Here is a 22,364-nt window from a genome sequence, read left to right on the forward strand (position 1 = left end):
TCATGTTGTTGAACAATTGTTTCCCATTCACTAAAAGAAGGGCCAGTACATTCATGTTTTTCATGTGAACTAACACGTACCGCTTCAATAACAATATCCAACCTTCGTTCTTCTTCCATCAAGGGCCATTCCCATGAAATCTGAAATACAAAATTATTTATTATGATAAATAGATAAACAAATTAAGCCAAAATTATCAACCACAAAGTTAACAATATAATCTACCTCAGCTAATAAAAAAGCATCATGTATCTTTCTTGACCGAAGGTTTACGCACGACCATTGCAAAAATTGAGGAAAACGAGAATTATTTCCCGCTTTGCCCAGCCCAACATGTTCAACTGCCCACAGCTGTTGCACAAAAACATTACTGAATAAAAACCTTCATTTTAAGATTATGAACATTACATTATATCGTCCATTGTCCTGAATTTTGAACATACCTGCAATACAGCAACACAACCAACTAAGTATATCTCACACGGATTCTTTTGTTGGTAATATACTTTGGAAGCCCGAGTTATACTAGAAACAACTGATTCATGAACTGCACCCCCCCAATTGTACATGTGGAGTGCATCTAAATTGTCTAAAAGTCTAAAAGGAAAGCTACGAATATTCTTATAACTCCTAGGAAAATAAAAAACAACAAATGAAAGCAAAATGTATAACCTACAAAAATCATCAACATTTTGTCTCACTCTAAATTTTTCATCGCTCATTTTCTTCATAATATTACGTACATTAATGTCCTCTCCGTCAAATAACTGATTCACCAACCCTCATGTATCATCCTCTAAATTTACAACTTCTCCCCCCAACACGTAATCCCAGCCCCACACAGATATCCATAAGTGATAAAGGAACTAATTTTTCCCTAAACATAAAACTTTGCTTACTCCCATTCCATCTACTTAGGAGTTCTCTTAAAACGGTACTTAATATTTGCATTATGTCTTCTACTTCAGCAATCCACTTAAAAGGAGTTTGTTGTATCCTTTCTCGTTGAAAAGAAGTCAACTTACGGTTCTCTTCAACAATGTACTCTATTTGCATTGTGTGTCTCACTCTAACCTAGAAATTCAAAGGACACTATAATTAATATTTAATTCATTTCAAAAATAAAAAATAAAACTATTAACAACCTTACAATATAACCAATCTTACATTGAAGTCCTTTTCTTCACCATCACTTTGTCTTGAACTTGAAGTCATGTTGCAAACAATAGGAAACTGGTAATTCTACAAAAAAATTTCATCACATTAAAGTATTGAACCACTTCGAATGACCTATTTTAGTATTACATTACACCCTCCAAACATTATATTATACTTGTACACTAAAACACATATATTAAATAAGGTCAAGCATACACAACATACATTCAGTGTGCCTCAGCTAAAAACAAAAGTAAGTGTTGATATATTTATTCCTATTTTCATATTCTAACAACACGAATCATTAATTTTTTTTGGAGTCTTGATATACCTACATTTTTTCTTCCCAATGTTTTGTGTATTGGGTGCACCTACTTTTATGGATTTTCAATCACTACTAATTCTTAGTGTTTTAGATAACAAATGAAGTTGAAGCTGAGATTATTATTTGGAATGCCTTTATCTTAGTAAGTTGACTCTATGTACCATCATTATACAATGTAGAGTTGCAATCCAGTTTTTGGTAATGTATTTCTTGTTCTGTAGGAATGAAAACTTTGATAACACTAGGACATTTTGTTCATGTCATCTCAATTTGTCTAGCTGGTATATTTCCTAACATTTTCTTTCATGTCATTTACTAGTCACTTTTGGGTTTTATGGACTCAAAATATTAACAAATGAGTTTCCTATTGAACATGAATAACCAAAATAAAATGAAGAAACAGATCTTAATCTAATCATATTCATCTTTTTTTTTCATAGTATAGTAATCTTACAAAATACAACCTTTTAATACCCAAGTCAGCAGAATAGTATATTTGGCTTACTTCATAAAGTGATTTCAACAATCATGACGATAACATTTTCAAACACATTCCTATAACAAAAAAATGGTTTTATATAGTAAAGAGCTTTATATAACAAAAAAATGTTTTCAAATAAAGAGTTGATCTCCACCGGCATACCTTTCCAAACTTGAGGATCAAACTCTTCACTAAAGAGCTTATCTCTTTTTTTTCATGTGTATAAGATCTCAAAGTTTTCTACTAATGCAGACATTTATATAGTACTTCAAATATCATACTTAGTTTTCCAAAAAACTCAAAAGCTCGAGATCAATTTAAACAATATATATGTTCTTCTATACACTCTCGTAATATCCAATTTCGTTCTTCTTTTTTCTTCGACATTTTTTAAGTTGATTGGTGTGCCTTATGGACTATGTTTTCAACAATTACAAGATCTATGGAATCAAGTACATGTTGATGCAAATGGTGTTATCGACTTTGACGAGTTCAAGGTAATATAGCAAGCCTTCATTTTTGGATGATATTTAGGAAATCCATGCACTTGCATGTGTCTAATGCATGTTAAATTTTACCATTGTAAAGGCCTTAATCTTAATGGTATTCTGATATAAAAAGTTAACCATGAAATGTATAAGGGTGGGGACATCCCTGAAATGTTTCATTTTATTTTATTTATTTATTGTAAATAAAAAAATACTTGAATTATATGTATAAAAAAAACTAATGAAAATAGGAACCATGAAAAAAATTCATCTTACAATACCCTCCTAAATTTGAAGATTTCTTAGACAGTATACAGAATATGTATCAAACTTGGATATCTTCATACAAGAACTTTTATAATTTAAGAACTCAAGGATTGTATAGTTGCTAGGAACAAAATCATTACGAACATAGAAAAATGGGAAGAATATGGACAGTGAAGGTGCAACGAATGCAAATCAGAATTCACTAATATTGCCTCATCAATTGGGAGACGGATAGTGGGATGAAGCATATATGAAAGAATTTTAATTGGAAAGGGGTTCATATAAAATGTGATTCAGTAAATGGCTTCTGCTTGTGTGTACATGGGTCATGTACTCAACTGTTCTTTAGAAAATGCATTATGGTGACTCTAAAATTCTTCAATTTGGTTACAAGGTAGTTAAGGTTTGAAAATGAGGTTGGAATATGCAATCAAAGACTAATAAGTTGTTGAAGCTGCTACAATAAGAATGAAGTCCATAGCTATGTAAATATGCTTTAGAATTACATAACAGGTTTAAATTCCACATTCAGTCAAAATAAGTGTTGAGTTTTTCAGTATATCTTTCAAAAGTTCTGCCACGGTTTTTTATTTTAAACAATGAAAATAAATAGTTTACAAAAGCATATAACCATTATTCTTTTAGGAATCAAACTAGAAAACATTGAAAGAGAGTTTTGTCATGTGACATGCCTACTTCAGTTGCTTATTGCTTACACCATGAATTACTTAAAAGAAATAAAGCATTCTATCAACTTCAATTGGTGGCCAAAAGTCTGGGTCCCAGTCAATTACATGAAAAATTGACGTGTTGGTGGCCAAAAGTCTATATAATTTTATTTTTTTATTAATTTATTAATTTTATATCCTTTTAACGTGTTGGTAAATTTACTTAGAACCCTAAACCACAAACATAGAACAACAGAAATCCTAATCCACAAACATAGAACCAAACGGTCACACAATAGAACCAAAAACTCGAAAACCAAAAAACGCCCACAACACCAATGCATTCAAAAAACGACCCAAAAAAATTCACTTACCTTCCCGTCGCTCCTACCACTTCGTCCGCAACCGCTTCGTACTCCGTCACATGGCAATGTTAGCCCTAATCTCTTCGCAACGTTCTCCTTGCGTTTGAGCAACACCCACACTCCACTAGGGTTCAACACACAACCGCTTCGCACTCCGTGTCTGCGATGTTAGCCCTAATCTCTTCGCAACGTTCTCCTTGCGTTTGAGCAAACACCCACACTCCACTAGGTTCAGCACGTTTTGAAACGAATTCAGCAAGTTCTGAAACGAAATTCAAATTTTCTCTTTATGATTGTCATTTTACATAAACACCCATATCCCCGTCAGCAATGTCATTTTACAAAAACACCCATGCCACGTAAGCAATCCATCCACGCCTAGATGTACTCTGGCGCAAGAAAAACTGGGGTGTCTAAATATCATTTCCCAGAGAGTCCTGATTTTTGAACAACCCCAAATTCTTTGCTCCAGCATACAACCGCCGACGTGGCAAAGAAAATAATATTTTATTTGTGTTGTGGGACCCAATTAAAATTTCTGAAAAGAGGACATTTGGGTGCTCTTAGTGACATTGTGAAATTAGGTTAGAAATTGGGGTTGCACCTCTCAGTTCCCGTTTCCCATCTTCTCCTCCACACCTTTTCCTCAAGCATTTTCTTCGAACGTTGGTGGTGATCGTGGTGGGTGCGCCTCTTTTCACGGTGATTGGTCGTTGTGGTGGGTGCGGTTGTTTTGACAGTGGTTGGTCGTGGTGGTGGGTGCGACTGTTTTGACGGTGGTTGGTCGTTGTGGTGGATGCAACTGTTTTGACGGTGGTTGGGTGGTGCGGTGACACTACATTGGAAGTGGTGTATTTCGTTTCACCAAAGGTAATACATTTTCTCTTTATTGGTTTATTTTTGAAAGATTGACGTTGTTTGATTTTTGTTGGATGATGAATAATGTAAAGTTTGTCCCTGTTATTTGCCACGTGGTGACTCTTGTAAGAATATGTGATGACCCGAAGTGAAATTCTTGCACTCACACATTTACAGAATATATTTTCTCTTCATTGTTTATTTTTAAAAGATTGATGTAGTTTGATTTTTGTTGGATGATGAATAATGTAAATTTTATCCTTGTTATTTGACATGTGGATAGAGGTGCTTACGATATTGTCTGGGAAGTCAAAAGATTCTTATTTGTTTGTTCTTTTGCTGAATTTAATACATTTGGTGCCCTAAAATGTTCTACTACCTGTGAGTGATTTTGACTTGAAATTCAAATTCTAAACATATTTAATATCCCAAAATACATTCTTTACTCGGTTATATTATGTTATAGTTGTTAACTTGACAAATTTGCACAAATCGATTTAATGTGGATGATGGTGGAGGATGTGGCACATCATGTTCTTAATCTCATATTTTTTTTTCTAATTATAAATGTTATCCTTTTTTACTTGTCCCTGGAATTATATTACATTGGCAATGAGAAGATGTGTATGTGTACTTTTTTTTTGTCCCATGAATTAGAAAAAGAGGAAAAAGTTGAATTAACAGAGGCAACAAGTTTTTATGGTGAGGATCATGAAATTACTTTTTGACAATGAAACCAACTTCAGTCTTTGTCTAAGCAATATAGAAATAAACAAAAAAACTAATGATGACTTGGAAACAACTAGAAGGGACTTCTTTAAAAATGTTACCTATTAACTAATTTCTTTGACTAAATCTCATACATAAAAATTGTGTCAATTATGTATAGGTTAAAGTGTCATGGCTCTACAATGATATAACCAAAGATATTTTTTTAGTATCAAGGGAACAAAGACACCTAGCTAAACTTTCCTTCAATTTATGTGCAGTGATAATTCATATTACTTTATATCCATTAATGGATTAGAGGTATAATAATGAGCAATGCTTCCGAAAAATAAGTCGCAGGCTGGCTGTTATGCATAAATAGGATTTCCTAATTCTTAAGTTAATGCCAATATTTAATAAATTAATATATTCCGATACTAAATCTTGTTTCACTTTAATTTTTTTTATATAGGTATTTCTCTTCTTATTTTTCATTAATCTAATAATTTTCCAAAATAAAAACTCCAAATAGATTAGGCATATTTTCTACTTCCAATACTCTCGTTGAGACCACATTTTTCTATTTCCCATGACTGAAAAATGTAATTGAATTTTACAAGAAATAACATAACAAGTCCTTATAAGAGAGGCATATGCACCAGTAAATTTTCTTAGAACAAAATTTAAATGCAATTTTTTTAGATGTTTTTTTAATATTGTTTTTTATATGAATTGTATTTTCACATAAGTAATTTATACTATATTTTAATGTAAGCTTTTCTTTTTATATATAAATTACTAACATGAAACTCTAATTTTAATTAGTTCTTAGGTGCTATCTTCCTCTTAAAAGAGTCTATACATGCTAATGTTATCTAAAATTCATATGAAGATGAATTATGTTTGATTGATTTTAGATTAATGAAGGGATTTCAAATAACTTTGGGGCTTCTATTAATGAACATTTGGTTAATTGTTCTTCTGTTATTATTGATCATAATTTTTTTTAATATTGGACTAAATGTGTACATACTTATTTTTCAGTTGAGGAAGGAGCAAAGTTTATAGAGGCTTCAGAGAATGGGAACTTGATTATTCTCTGTTAGTGCATATTCTCTAACCAACTTACTCCTATCCTTGCTTATTGAATTTTAGTTAAGGAAGAGGTTCGAGAGGCTCAAATTTTTCTTTTTTAGTTTGCAGCCTAGCTACCATGCTTCAAGTGTTGTGAGTGTGCTTTTGGTAGTTTTATTATATCATATTGTTGAGTTGAAATTGTCTTTATTAATTTTCTAGACTTGATTGATTGATTACAGGGAGGCTATAGTCCTGTAGGAGATAATCAATCATGGAAGTTGTGACCAAAGAAAATAAGGTTACAATAATTGAACATGAGTCAAGAAATTTAACTGAGAAAAATGTTCATCATTCTATAATGGTTTCCAAAAAATTCTCAAAAGGTTGGAAACCTTGTTTGTTATGTTTTGTGTTGTTGTTGCTTATTTTGGTTGAAATTGAATTTGAATAACTTACAATTATTCTTTATTTATTTCTGGTATCGGTTGTTGGAAATGACGCTCCATCGTCAAATCAAGTAAGAGGATCAAGCGAAGGAAGCAATATTGATTAAGATGTCTTGTAATATTGTTTGAACATTGGGATGAACATTAAGATGTGTTGTTTATTTCCTCTGATGTTAAGTTATCATTTGATGTACTAGAATTTGGTATACTTTTGAACAATGTGAGTTTTGATCTACTTTGAATGAATGAATGAATGAATGAACAATGGAGGCTGCCAAGGTAAACTTTTCTAATTGACATTGACATTGAGATTAGACAACTGTATTTTGGTGTTCTGCACTAAATTTAATTTGTGTAACATCCCTATATTTTCCCACATCTAAAAAAAAATAACCTGTATAAAATATTAAAATGAATATATAAACATAATACAAAAAAAAAATGTCCACAACTCTTTCCTGAAAATATTATGTCTTGATCTTACTTTCACATCATTGCACATTTCATTTAACACATCAATACACCATTCAATCATAACATATAATTTAAACTTTCTAACAATCCAAATATATCCAAAAATTCATTTAACAATAATAATCCAAAATAAACTATGCTAAAATAATAACAGTAATATTATATATATATATATATATATGTATTAATTGGCTTGAGCTAAAAAGCTAAAAATTTACACCAGAGTGCACCTAGGACTTTTGGCTTGAACGAAAATATTTTAGTGTGAGCTAAATGACAACAGAGTGCACCCAATACTTTTGGATAGATCGAAAATATTTTAGTGTGAGCTAAATGACACCAGAGTGCACCCAGTACTTTTGAATTGATCGAAAATAGTTTAGTTTGATCTAAATGACACCAGAGAGCACCCATAAATTTTGGATTGATCGAAAATATTTTAGTTTGATCTAAATGACACCAGAGAGCACGCATAAATTTTTGGATTTATCGAAAATAGTTTAGTTTGATCTAAATGACACCAGAGAGCACCCAGAAATTTTGGATTGATCGAAAATAGTTTAGTTTGATCTAAATGATACCAGAGAGCATCCAAAAATTTTGGATTGATCGAAAATAGTTTAGTTTGGTCTAAATGACACCAGAGAGCACCCATAAATTTTGGATTGATCGAAAATAGTTTAGTTTGATCTAAATGACACCAGAGAGCACTCATAAATTTTTGGATTGATCGAAAAGAGTTTAGTTTGATCTAAATGATACCAGAGAGCACCCAGAAATTTTGGATTGGTCGAAAATAGTTTAGTTTGATCTAAATGACACCAGAGAGCACCCAAAAATTTTAGAGTGATCGAAAATAGTTTAGTTTGATCTAAATGACACTAGAGAGCACCCATAAATTTTGGATTGATCGAAAATAGTTTAGTTTGATCTAAATGACACCAGAGAGCACCCATAAATTTTTGGATTGATCGAAAAGAGTTTACTTTGATCTAAATGACACCAGAGAGCACCCAGAAATTTTGGATTGATCGAAAATAGTTTAGTTTGATCTAAATGACACCAGGGTGCACCCAAAAATAACAAAGTCCATTATAATTTTATAACAACAACCATATATCAAATTTCACATTCAAATCTCAGTCAATTTCTAATATACTTAAAACAAACAATCCAGGAAGAAAGTTTGAGACTGGTGACCACGTCACCCTCACATCCAGATCTTCTAGCCTAGTGTTCTATTGAAAATTAAGGCTAGCTTCCCTTACTTGAAATGTAGCAGATATTTGCTAAGAGCTCCAAATTCACCAAGAACTTAAAGGTAACTTAACTTGCACCACAAAGTCCTAATAAAAAATCCAACTATATCATTAGGACCCTGAGCTAACAGAGATTAACCCTGAAGCTAAAAGGGTCACATGAAAAGCAAAGACAAAAACAACCTAACAAGTTCAAAATTTTAAAGAGAAGAGCAAAAATGAACTTACTCTATCTTAGATTTTGATCGGGCAGTCTTTTTGTATTCACTGCCATGAGTCTGATGGTGGACTCCGATCATTGAACTGATGAGCGACGAAGTCAGAATCTCAGAGAGAAGGGAGAGGAAAGGAAAAAGAACTTTCTAGAGAGATGGTGATTCTTTTTAAAATGAAACCTGAATAACATAATTTCTATTTATATGCTCTTTTAAATTTAATAATAAAATATTTAGGTGTCATTTTAATTTTACCACTTCTACTCTAAAACTATTTTTCTCAATCCTTACAATTTGCACACACCTCATGCACCACCCCACACAAGAATAAAGCAAAAATTTTCTGAACTTACTTAGGTATGCAGAAACTTAATATCAGGTCACCACTTATTCTTACACAAGTCACCACTTAATGTGACTGTGACTAACTAACTAGATTAATCATGATATTATATAATTTGACCTTCGTTTCCTCCACTAGGATTACTTTACACACAACTTATGCACTGCACCACCCCATCTAAAGACAACTCAAAATTTTGAAAATTACTTCATTGTGCATAAAGTTGGTAGCAGGTCACTACTTATTTCTAAACAGGTCACCACTTAATATGACTATCACTAACTAAATAAATAACTACATTAACAGTGATATTATAGAACTTAACCTCCGTGTCCTCCATTGGGGTTACTTTACACACATCTCATGCACTGCACCACACCACACAAGAACAACACAACTTCATAATTCTAAAATTACATCACTGTGCAAAATGTTGGTAGTAGATCACCACTTATTCCTACAAAGGTCACCACTTACTGTAGTGTGTTAAGGTAAGTGATGACCCCTGTAGTTTTATGTTGTTCCCTCTTCAGAACATTTAGGCACAGTCCAAGATCTTCTTTGGTGTTGTAAGGGTTAAGATGGGAGTAAAGTGAGGTCATTGGAGGTTAGGTAATTAAATATTGTAAGAGGAGCTTGAAATGTAGTGTGTGAAAGTAAGTGGTGACCCCTGTAGTTTTATGTGGTGACCTTTTCAGAACTTCATGCACAGTCCAAAAAATTATTTGCATCTTCTTCTTTGCTGTTGTGAGGGTTGAGATGGAAGTAAAGTGAGGTCATTGGAGGTTAGGTAATTAAATATTTTAAGACGACCCTCAAATGTAGTGTGTTAAGGTAAATGGTGACCCTTGTAGTTTTGTGTGGTGACCTCTCTAAAACTTTATGCATAGTCCAAGAAATTATTTGCATCTTCTCCTTTGGTGTTGTGAGGGTTGAGATGGAAGTAAAATGAAGGTCATTAGAGGTTAGGTAATTAAATATTTTAAGACGACCTTCAAATGTGGTGTGTGAAGGTAAGTGGTGACCTGTATAGTTTTATATGGTGATCTCTGTAGTTTTATATGGTGACCTGTTAAGAACTTTATGCACAGTCCAAAAAACTATTTGCATCTTTTTCTTTGGTGTTGTGAGGGTTGAGATGGGAGTAAAGTGAGGTCATTAGAGATTAGGTAATTAAATATTGTAAGAGGAGTTTGAAATGTACTATGTGAAGGTAAAGGGTGACCCCTGCCGTTTTATGTGGTGACCTCTTCATAATTTTATGCACAATCCAATTATCATCCAAGAATTTATTTGCATGTTCTTGAATCCATAAGTCACAGATTTGATATATTTCAATGGTGTTTAAATTACATAATAAAAACATTATCTTCAAGAATATATTTCAATGCTGTTCAAATTACATAATAAAAACATTATCTTCAAGAATGTGATCAAGCCATTAAATTTAAAAGTGCAAGTCACATCATCTCATGTCTAAATTTTTTCTTTGTACATAAAGTATATAACTTCATTCGTCTGCAATATTATCATTGTTGTCTTCATTGTCCACAACCTGAAAAAAAATACAAAATATAGTGTTAAATTTTGTAAACATTATTATAAATTTTGATAAAAGATATATATAAGATGAAAAATCAAGATATATACTTGCTGATAATGTGAAAATAACTACAATAGAATTTATCTTATGAAAAACATATTACAATCCAACCAATTAATGTGCTTCATATTTAGTGTCATAACAAATAATGTGTTTCATCATCAATGCAAATGATGCTTAAATGGTAAGTTGATTGAAGCAAAATTTTGTTCTATTCATTCCAATTGCTTACGGGAAAAGAAGTTATGTCATACCTGATCATGATTTACATTTAATAGATTTAATAGAAAAAAGTTACTTCCATTATGTATCTGACGCTTGATGCATACATCACATGAAAATATGTAGCACACTTGTAACAAGTTATACATGAACCACGACTATGTTTACAAATCACACAAGTCTGCAGTCTCAGGGATAAGAACCATACATGAGTTCATTATTATAGACTAGCAAAAAAAAAAGCAAAAGTATTATTACATAAGAAAAACCACAACCATATTCGTGAACAACTAGAGAACTAAAATGAAAAATGATGATGGAAGATTATAGGGTGCATTTTGGATTGTTGGTGTGGAATTTACTTTTTCACAAAAAGTCATTTGGAAGAATGAAATTTCTTTTTACAGACAAATCATCTAAAAGCAATTTCAGAATAAGCATATAAATAAATCATTAAATTTACACAACAAAATGTATTTGGGTTCATTTTGGTTTCCCAGTCAAATAAAATTTAGAATCAGTCAATCATTATTTCAAACAATATTTAGCTGAAACCAACTGTATAAAAACAAGATCACCATTTAACTATCTTACCTTCATAAATGAATTAGGATAAATTTTAAGGATTCCTACAATAGGTTCCACGACCTCATGGTTTTGGAAAACAACTTGAGATTGAAACCAAGCACATATTACATGAACCCACAACATTTCAACATCAGTTGGCTTTAAAGCACCACCTGAAGAGCAAGTGTTTCCGATATAGTTAAAGCATATTAGCACTTTATCACAACACTAATCAATAAAGATAAAAACTATGAAAGACAAAACAAGGTTGGTGCAAATTGCAAATTTATAACACTAAGACTCCTAGATAACCACTATTACAGTTATAAAGTTATAAGAGGATTTATTAACAATGTGAAAATGGACAAGAATGGCAAAACATTAGATATTGTGATTGATTATCCACCAAAGTAAAACGTTTTTTGCGAAGGGTCTCATCTTTAAGAGTGTTGAATCCACTGTGTACTACATTCATAAATAATTTAACAACGCAGGAAATAGACACAAAAGCAAATAAAATTCTTCAGACTTCCAAATATATTAATGTGACGTACCTTTTACTGGGAAGAGGCAACACTTTCTCTCAACATCAGAAGTTTCATACTCTGCTAACCCAAAAATTTAAATCCTTGACATGTTTTGCCCCATAGCACTCTTGGTGGACTGTTATTTGGCATCTGCACAATAAACAAGTGAACATGTGTAAATCACTTCCTTCAAAGCCTAATAAATTTGAAATAAAACATTAGACAACCCAAAAATTCCAAAACTTAAGGCAAAAGAATATGAAAAAAAAGGAGAAAACATGTTACAAATAATAATTTTGTTATCTTCCCAATCTTCAACTCATCTGCAAGAACCAAAATTCACCTAAATAGTTCCTTCATACCAAGACAAACCACTGTCAAAACAACCGCACCCACCACCACGACCAACCACTTTGAAAACATGCACACTCACCATCACGACCAACCACCGTCAAAATAGTCACACGCACTACGATGACCAACCATTGTGAAAACACGTGCACCCACCACCACGACCAACCACCGTCAAAATAGCCACACCCATGACGACGACCAACCACCTTGAAAAGAGGCACACCCACCACGACCACCACAAAGTTAGAAGATAAAGCTTGAGGAGAAGGTGAAAGAGGATGTGGAGGAGAAAAGGAGAAACGGCAGGGAACTCAAAAAGAGAGTGAAAGAGGTGCAGCCCCAATTTCTAATAATTTTACAATATGAACAAGGACACTCAAATACTATCTTTTCATAAATTTTTATTGGGCCCCACAACAAAAATAAAATATTATTATCCTTGCCACCTCAGCGGGCGGTTGTATGCTGCGGTACATCATTTTTCAATAAAATAAGGCAGCGGAAGCGGACTAGATACGTGAGAATAAAGAACGAGCAGAACAGAACTGAGAAAAAAAAAAGAAGTTCAGCAGAGAAAAATATTAAGACAAAACAACGGAGGTGAACGCGAGCGGGAGCAGCAGTGAGCGGCGACGAACGAGAGCGGGAGAGGCGGTGAACGCGAGCGGGAGAGGCGGTGAGCGGCGGCGAACGCAAGCGCTTGCGAACACGAGCAGTGGCGAGTGCGACGGCGTCGAGAGTGAGCGAACGGCGGCGAGCGAGACCGAACGGCGGCGAGCGATACGAGTAGGAGCCGCACAGGTGACGATCCCCCGTCCGAGTCAGCTCACTTTCCCTTTCAAACTCGTTGAATCGTAAGAGTTCGCAAGTTATTGTGTGACAGACATGGCTCTTGCTGATAATGGACGGAAGCATGTTCGCTGCGATGAGACGAAGAATAATGAGGTGACTTTCATTACTTGTAATCTTTTTGCGTAAACCTCTCGTGCTTCTTCATCGATACCCATGCTTTCGAACATCACCGTCTGTTCAAAGTGAAAGTGGGAGAGATGAGTTCAACTCTAAGGAAGAAAATAATAGTTTTAACTCTTAAAATTATATACAATTATTGATATGATAAGATTAAAAGTTAACATACGTAATAAAAAGTAAATTTGTAATATTATATAAAAAAATATTAAAATAATATTATTAGGAAAGTTGTATAAAAATTTGAGATTATGAATATATCATTTAACCTATAAAAATGATGAGTGTGGAGTGAGTTAGGGGAAGAGGAAGTTGAAAAAAGGAAAACTTTTCTTTGACACCGTAAACGTAAATAGTAAAATTCACGCACTTCACAATTATAATAATATACTAAAAACAAAATAAAATAATAAAAATATTAATTTATTAGAATTAGAATATTAGTTGTATGTTTTTAGTAATGTATCAGCATCCGTGATGTGTTGATTTTGCTATTTAGATAGCAAAAAGTGGAAGGAGCATGCGCCAGAAATAGATGGTGAAGAACATACTTGGGTGGGCGTGGAGGACCATAGCTTTGAACCAGATCAAGAGGGATGTAGCTGCTCCTCCTACTAAGTAACTCCTCAACATTCAAATCACAAGAGAAGTTCAATAATATTTGATAATAATATTGTAACAAGAGGATGATGTTAGATGTTGTATTTTGTTTTGGTTTTCAATTTGGATTATGAAAATTACCAAAATTAAATTTATAATAGTTATTTTTAATTTAAAATTATTATTTTTTGAAACCTTAAACGAATTTAGTTGAGCAAATTATTGTTTTATAGCAAGGGTGCGTCCTTTTAATGTGATTCTTTTATTTCGATTAAAGTTATTATTTTAAGTTCTCGTAAGACTTTTTCTTAACCATGCCGTAAGCAAAAAGGTTTACTTAAAGTACCGTCTAACGAAATCAAAATCACTTTTAGAAACAAAAACAATCTGTGGAGATTCTTATTCACCAACTGTAAAGAAATTATTCATTAGAAGAATAAAAATTATATTTTTTCTTTATTACCGTCCCTTTCCGAAACGTTCTTAAGAGCATATATATATATATATATATATATATATATATATATATATATATTATGTATTTTCTGCAATATCAAGATACCAATTTATGACGTTCAAACTCAAAGTTGACAAATTGAAGGGGGTGTCCCTACCGGTTAACAATCAATTAATACTAAAAATTAATCATTTTTACATTAAATGATAAGAGATAAAAATTCAATTTCAGTGATCTTTTAAGTTTTATAATTGCAAAAATCCATCATTTTTTTAAAATATATTAATTTTATGTTGATATAAATTATTTGGTATATCATTATTACTTAATTGGGGGGAAAATACTATATGTAGTTTTAACATTCAAATAATAAAATTCGTAAAATTGAAAGTTTAATATTAACTTAAAAATTTAGTGATAAAATATATAAAAGAATAAAAAATGTGTAATTAAACTATATTATATATTTTACACTAGACCGAAAATTACTTCACACTAGAAAATATATGTAATTAAGCTTGAAAGATAGAAAAAAAAAATCGAAAATGCAAATTTGAAAACCAAAATCATAAAAGAAAGTAATAAATTGAAGATAAAAAAAAATGAATTAACTTGTGTGTTTTTCCTAGTGACATTAAATGCTGTTTGATTAAATTTTAACAGTATAAATATTACCAGAAACAGGTACTTGTGCATCTTTTCAGATTTTGCTATGCAGATAGCAACAAATGGAAGGTGCATGCGCAAGAAATGGGACACTTCAGGGGTGTCCCAATCCGTATACATCCATAGGTGTTCTAAACAGGACGAAAAAGGGAAAAGTATCATGTGTTCACCTAACCTATTTAGATCACCCTGAACCTGCTAAACATACAGCCTATAATAACTAGAATGAGCAACATTACAGCAAACAAGATAGCACTTTCCAACACAATAACAATAAAGTGCCCCATAACCATGCCCAGCAGCATAACACACTCCAGTTGCGCCTCTCCATGGTGTAATCATGACAATCACCAACCTGAAATACCAACAAACACAAAAAAACCAGCAGCATGGTGTAATCATGACAAACACCAACCTGAAATTCCAACAAGCACAAAAAACCAGCAGCATAACATGCCCTGCATTGGGCTCAAAAACCTCTGCAACAAAGGCTGCTCCAAGTTGCACTTTCCGTTATATCAGTAACAATCCTACATCTCCCCTGCTATGCCCAACACCTAGGACTCCCTGATTTCGAAGCCCCAGCACAAAACCACTCCGGTCTGCACGTGCTTCCATACCCACATGTACCTGCTGAGATCATGCCAACTCCTCCACTTCCATCGAGGCACTCACACAGCAGAGAGATCACTGCCAGTTGGAGATATCAATGAGCTTGACTACCATCCATTCTTCCGTGAAATTCCTGAATCTTCCAGACATGAGGACCACCTGCCACTGGCAAGAGAAAGCATTAGCCATCCAGGGGCTTATGATGGCATCCTATCCACCACCGACTAGCTCCACTGTCAGAAACTTCCAGCTTTGACACAACCACCTATTATTAACACACCTCTTCTACACTACTCCACAGTTACCACCTAATATTACGAGGCACACCCATGACTCTAGTCTCTACCCGATACTACGTATACCTGGGTCCCTGTACGCACCTCTTCCTTGGAAAACCGAACTGCTTCACCCAAAGCTAGTCCTGCACCTCTCTTTAATAACATCACCTTCAGCCTTCATTTCCGAGCCTTCATTCATCCCAGACCACGCCCCCAGTTATGTAGTCCTTACGCAGACTTCCGTAAGCTTCCATCTGGCAACTGGAGCACCGAGGACCCTTCCAAACACCCAACCTTTTGTTAGATGTATCAGCTTTTCACCCCACCATATGACCCTCCCTACTCTCTGTACAGATGACTACTTATAGCTACTGATACAGGGCCATGGGTTCAACACCCAATCAGAGAGCGAATAAGAGAACCTAAGTCCCTTATGCTTCAACGCCATCCACGACTTCAGCTGTACCTTATAGAACACTTCATCCACATCCACTACACCTTCATTGAAGACCACGACATTTCTATGCTCCCACAAGCATCGAATAACAGTTGTCCACACACCTTTCCATATCAAGTTTTGTTTTTTACTGCCAGCAGTGAGAATAAAACTCTCAAAATGAGTCTCAATGGCATTATGTTGGACAAAAAGAATACCGAACCATTTAAAGCACAGGTTCCAGACCTTCCAAGCATACTTACACTCCAGAAACAGGTGTTGACATGATTCCTCCTCAGACTCACACAGCGCACACAAAGAAGAATTTAGCAGCACTCCTCTCTTTTTCAAACAGAGTCTTGTTGGGATTTTTCCCAGCAGCACCCTCCATGCTGTAAGCAGAACATAAGGGAACGTCTTCACCTTCCAAAGATTAATAAACGCTTCTTTTTGCGTGTCCCTGTCCATATTGGTTAGGCTCCCATACGCTGATTTCACCGTGAAACAACCTGAATCCTCATTCCGCCATTCCAGGATATCCACAACATCCTTCTTAACACTTACCCCAGTTATAAGGCTATCTAACTCCATAACCTGCATCTCCTCCCACTGAAATCTGCGTCTTCTCCAAGTTAAGTTCCACCTCCACTCCACATTATCCCAAACTCCCACCTCTTCTACCTTCTGCCCTTGATTGAGAGACAACATAAATAACCTCGGGAACTGCGCTTTCAGATTAGAACTTCCTGCCCACACATCCTCCCAGAATCTCACCTTATCCCCTTTACCTATTTTCCAGCTCACTTGTTTTTGAAACCACCCTTCTCCCCCACCTTCTCTACAGACTCTCTGCAGATCTTTCCACCAGTAGGAGTGAGATTTTGCAGGAGAATGATCCGAATTGTGGTCCAGTCCGTACTTTGAGTCCAGAATGTCCTTCCACCTTCCTTTGTCGGCCGAAACACACCTCCATTTCCACTTAGCCAATAACACATGGTTGAACCTTCGGATATCTCTAACACCCAACCCTCCTTCCTCCTTCGGTTTGCAAATGTCCTCCCAGCTAACCCAATAAATAGGTCTCTTCTCCTTTCCCCACCCCCATAGAAATCGCCGTTGAATACTGGTAATACTTTTACACACACCCTCCGGAACTTTGAACAGGGATATGTAATAGAGTGGTACTGCAACCAAAACTGATTTGATGAGACATAATCTTCCCGCCATAGAGAGAAACCTCCCTTTCCATACACTAAGCCTGGATTTCAATTTACTCAAAATAGGCTCCCAAAACTTTTTCAATCTCGGGTTACCCCCTACCTCAATGCCCAAATAGGTGAAAGGTACCTCCATCTTAGAGCAGTTGAGAATTTTTGTATAACAGCCCACTTTACTACTAACGACATTTATTCCGGCTAGCTTAGATTTATAGAAATTAATCTTCAGCCCTGCAGCTATTTCAAAACCCCTGAGGATGACCTTTAAAGTGATCACATTATTGAGTGCATCTTGGCAAAAAAACAGAGTATCATCAGCGAACTGGAGCATACATAGCTCCACCTCTTTTCTCCCAATGAGTAGACCTGTGTAAAGGTTAGCCTTAACAGCTTGCCTAACAAGCCCTGCTAGCCCTTCAGCAACCACAAGAAACAGGAACGGGGCAAGGGGATCACCCTGTCTTAACCCTCTTGAGGGTTTGAATTCCTCAGTGGGGCTCCCATTAACCAACACAGACACAGAAGCACTAACCAGGCAGCCTTTAATTCAAAGAATCCACTTACTGTGAAAACCCATCCTACTTAACATATCATAGAGGAACTCCCACCTAACTGAGTCGTAGGCTTTTTCAAAATCTACCTTGAAACACAGCCCACTAGTACCACGCCTCTTGAGATCTTCTACCACCTCATTAGCCATGAGCACACTGTCAAGAATCCCTCTATCCCTTAGGAAGGCAGATTGGCACTCATCTATTACAAACGGAAGAACTTTCTTGAACCTTTCTGCCAACACCTTTGAGATAATTTTATACATCACTCCCAGTGAAGAACATACTTGCGCGGGCCTGGAGGACCATAACTTCCAACCACATCAGGGATGCAGCTGCTTCTGCTACTAATTAACTCCTCAAGATTTAAATCACATGTAATTATAACCTAGATTTAAATAATACGTCATTTGTGGATAAATTCCCTATCTAGCACCATTTACACTTTTATTTTTTCATCTAACATTCTTTTGTTTTTATTTTCCTATATAGCACCATTTTGTTTTTATTTTCCTATCTAACACTCTTTTATTTTTTATTTTCCTATCTAGCATCATTTCAAAAATAAATAAATTAAAAAAATTTGATAATTTTAATTTTGAATACATTAAAAAATAAATATTTTTAATGTTTAAAATAGTTAGAAATATAATTAATGAATAAAGAAATGAGTTTTTACACAATAAAAATAAAAAAGTAATAAATTTAAAATTTTCAGTTTAAAATTATTTTTTTAAGAATAAAGAAAATAAAAAATTAAACCCTACAACAACATAAAAGTTTAATCTATAAACATAAATTCATATTAATTTTTATTATTATTGATGATGTAATCATGTTAATTTCAAGTAAAAAATACAGGACATAATTATAAAAAAAATAAAGAAAATTAGTATTAATTAATAGTTGACACACAAATACTATTGAAGTGTCTACCCTAAATGCAAAATCCTAAAAAAAACTAATGCAAATGTTACACTTAACGCTTAAAAATGAGAAGAAAAAAATGCAAAAATAAATAAGTCCAGAAAATAAAAACAACAACAATAAAATAAAAACAAAAAACAGAAATAAATAAAGAATGACAGAAAAAAAAATAATAACTAAAAGCATAAAATATATAAAATAAAGGCAAAACAAAATAAGATAAAGATAAAATATAAAAAAAAAATCCAAATAAGATAAAGATAAGAGATATAAGGCGATACTAAATAAGTATATATTGATCATAAAAAGAAAAAAAAAAGGAAAGATGATCATTCATTTAATATTTTCTTCAATGATCGATACATTAAATAGTTTGTGTGAAATGAAACATAATTAATGACGAGAAGTGCACAATCCAGTAATGTTATGACAGGTTCTTTAAGTGTGTTCTGGTGTTTGACAATATGAACATTTTTTTGTTAGATCATGTTGTTCTCTTATGTCCATATCAGTCCTTATTCAATTTGGTTTTTTTTATAATTATGTCCTGTATTTATTATAAAAAAATTTAAATTTATTATTTTTTTATTTATGTTTAAAATGGTGTTAGATAGGGAAATAAAAAAATAAAAGGGTGCTAGATAGGGAAATAAAAACAAAAAGATGCTAGATGAGGAAATAAAAGTGTAAATGGTGCTAGATAGGGAATTTATGCCATTATGTGTCTTTAATTTATTTTTGTTTTTTAATTTAGATTGTACAATGGTTATTGGATCTGCTATTTGAATAAATAAGCGGTCTTACAGATTATGTAAATCTATCTTGTGATATAAAAACAGTTACTTGTTATTTTATGCAGATTTTCATATCTCTTATGGGTGGTGTATAGGGGTGGCAATGCGGGCTAACCCGTCTGCATAGGTTCGCCCCGCACCTGGTCGCAAAAAGCAGGTTGGGTTGGCCTGCATAAGAAATATTTATTAAAAAAATAATATTTTAAATAAAAAATTTGAATTTTTTTTATTTAGATGCATTAGGTAAATCGTCTCATAATATTATTTTCATGAAACATGCGTAATAAGATGTTATTAAAAATTTTGGAATGTAAAATATGAGGCTACATGAAGAAAATATGAGGGTGTAGAAAAACAAATTATACATTTTAAAGTTATGCGGGCCAACCCACCCCGCCCCACACTTGGCCCGCGCAAGCTGCGAGGCAAGCCTAAGCGGGCCAGCGGGTTGAAATAAGCAACCCGCCCGCGTTTTTTTCAACGGGCCGCAGGCCGGCCCGCACGGTCCACCCCACTTTGCCACCCCTAGTGGTGTATGATTTGCAACATACACTTGATGAAATCACCTATATAAGTGTCAAGTGGGGCCGCGTGCATGAGATCTTGGCAAGATCTCTATAGCACTCATGAATACCGGGCAGGCACATGGCCTAGTAGCGCAACACAGTGATAACAGGAAGTAATGTGGGGGTGTATTGTGATTAATAAACCTCTAACACATACTAAGTGTCTTGGTTCATATTGCCTGCTATACCAAAAACACTGTGTTAAGTTCATCAATATAAGACTGATTCATATAGCTTGTTATACCAACTCTGATGCATTACATCTTAGATGAACCCAGAATTATTTTTCCTTTCTTTATCTCTATGTTTTATCTTTTGTAATATGTGGGGGATTGTTGTAAAACTGCATATATTGCAAAATGGTAAAAATCAGAGACTGTGAAAAAACGAAAGAAAACATAGTGCGTGTGCAAAACCCTAGCGATTTCCGAGGACGTTGGAGTAGATCGTGGAAGTGGAACGGTTACTGGATCTATGCCAAGTTTGATGTGTATCGTTGCCCTCTACATCCTGGATTGTGGCCGCACGTCTAGGGAAGGTTCACTTCTTTCACTCTCGCTGCGTTCTTTCATCTTCGTGGTTTCCCCAATCTTCCGGCAGTTGCTCCGTTTTTGGTGGTCAGTCAATGGAACGTGCCACGATTTCAGTTGTGAAGAGGTAGCGGATTCTTGGATCCTCTCCCTATATAAAGATGGGGTTTCGTTCTCCTTGAAACACATCTCTTACTTACGTTTCCTCTCCTCTTCATCTTCCCTGTATCACTCTCCGTGCAACCTTCATCTTCTTCTCTTTCCCTTTTCACTTTTATTATTTTATTTAATTATTATATTTCTGGGTTCTATTGTGTATTTACTCTTTTAAGAGTAACTTGTTAGTTCTGATCCTCAAAATTTTTCGGGAAGTCCCTGTTGTATCCTGGGGGACTTGCGAATACACCGCGGATAAGTCCTTACGGACAGTGATCGCTCACGCCTCGGGAAATCTCATTCGCATCCACCTCTCCTTACCTAAAAAAATATGGTTCCTTTGATCCCATATATACCACACAACTGCTGCCCACATACCTTTCCACACCAGGTTCTCTTTGAGAGAGTCATAGTTAAGGTAAGACAAAATTCTCAAAATGACTCATCAAATCATTGTGTTGGACAAACGTAATCTCAATCCATCTGAAACACTTAAACCTAGACCCGTTAAACAATGATACAACCAAGAAAAAGTGTTGCGAGGATTCATCCAAATCTTGGCACATCAAACAATTTAAAGGGGTTAACACTCCTCTTCTAGATAAACTCGTTCTTCTAGGAATCCTATCAAAGAGGGCTCTCCATGCAGTTGTCAGTACATTTGGAAAAACTTTGGCTTGCCAGAGGATCTTGAATAAACTATTATAGGGGTTGCAGGCATGTTTAGCTAGGCAGGCATAAGCAGATCTTACCGAGAACTCCCCTGATGCATCACCTCCTCATACCTGAGCATCCTTAACCTCCTTATTGAACCGAACAATGGATATATACTGGTACATTTCCTTTTCTTGTTCCTCTTCCCATTGGAACCTAGCCCTCCTCCACCCAAGTCGTCACCTCCACTCTGAATCCTCCAACCCTCCTACCTTTGCTACCTTCTTCCCTTGATCCAATGAAAAAAATACATTTTGCGATACTTAGATAATAGAGAACCACTGCCACACCAAGCATCCTCCCAAAATCTAATGTTTTTTTTTAAGAAAATGGCAAAAATAATTTCATGCTATCACTATTCATTTGTAAATATTTAAAATCTTTTATTTTATAAATCCTGGAAATTTTAAGAATGAAGAAATAGTATAATTTTATATATATATATATATATATATATATTATTACCCAGTTTAAAAGGTTGTTTTT

The 22,364-nt window shown here is 34.4% G+C and overlaps 1 protein-coding gene across 1 annotated transcript; it reads right to left on the reverse strand.

The window, feature by feature from the left end:
• Nucleotides 1-15,295: 15,295 nt before the first annotated feature.
• Nucleotides 15,296-18,457, reverse strand: LOC150024792 (uncharacterized). The gene is made up of 5 exons (XM_090296166.1): nucleotides 18,223-18,457; nucleotides 16,366-18,180; nucleotides 15,728-15,787; nucleotides 15,513-15,588; nucleotides 15,296-15,452 (listed from the first exon to the last, which is right to left on the reverse strand). The coding sequence occupies exons 1-5, from the start codon at nucleotides 18,455-18,457 to the stop codon at nucleotides 15,296-15,298; spliced, it is 2,343 nt and encodes a 780-aa protein (XP_090152292.1).
• Between the last annotated feature and the right edge of the window lie 3,907 nt (nucleotides 18,458-22,364).

This window comes from Phaseolus vulgaris, chromosome 10, assembly GCF_051622355.1.
Source record: "Phaseolus vulgaris cultivar YP4 chromosome 10, ASM5162235v1, whole genome shotgun sequence".
Lineage (NCBI taxonomy): Eukaryota > Viridiplantae > Streptophyta > Magnoliopsida > Fabales > Fabaceae > Phaseolus > Phaseolus vulgaris.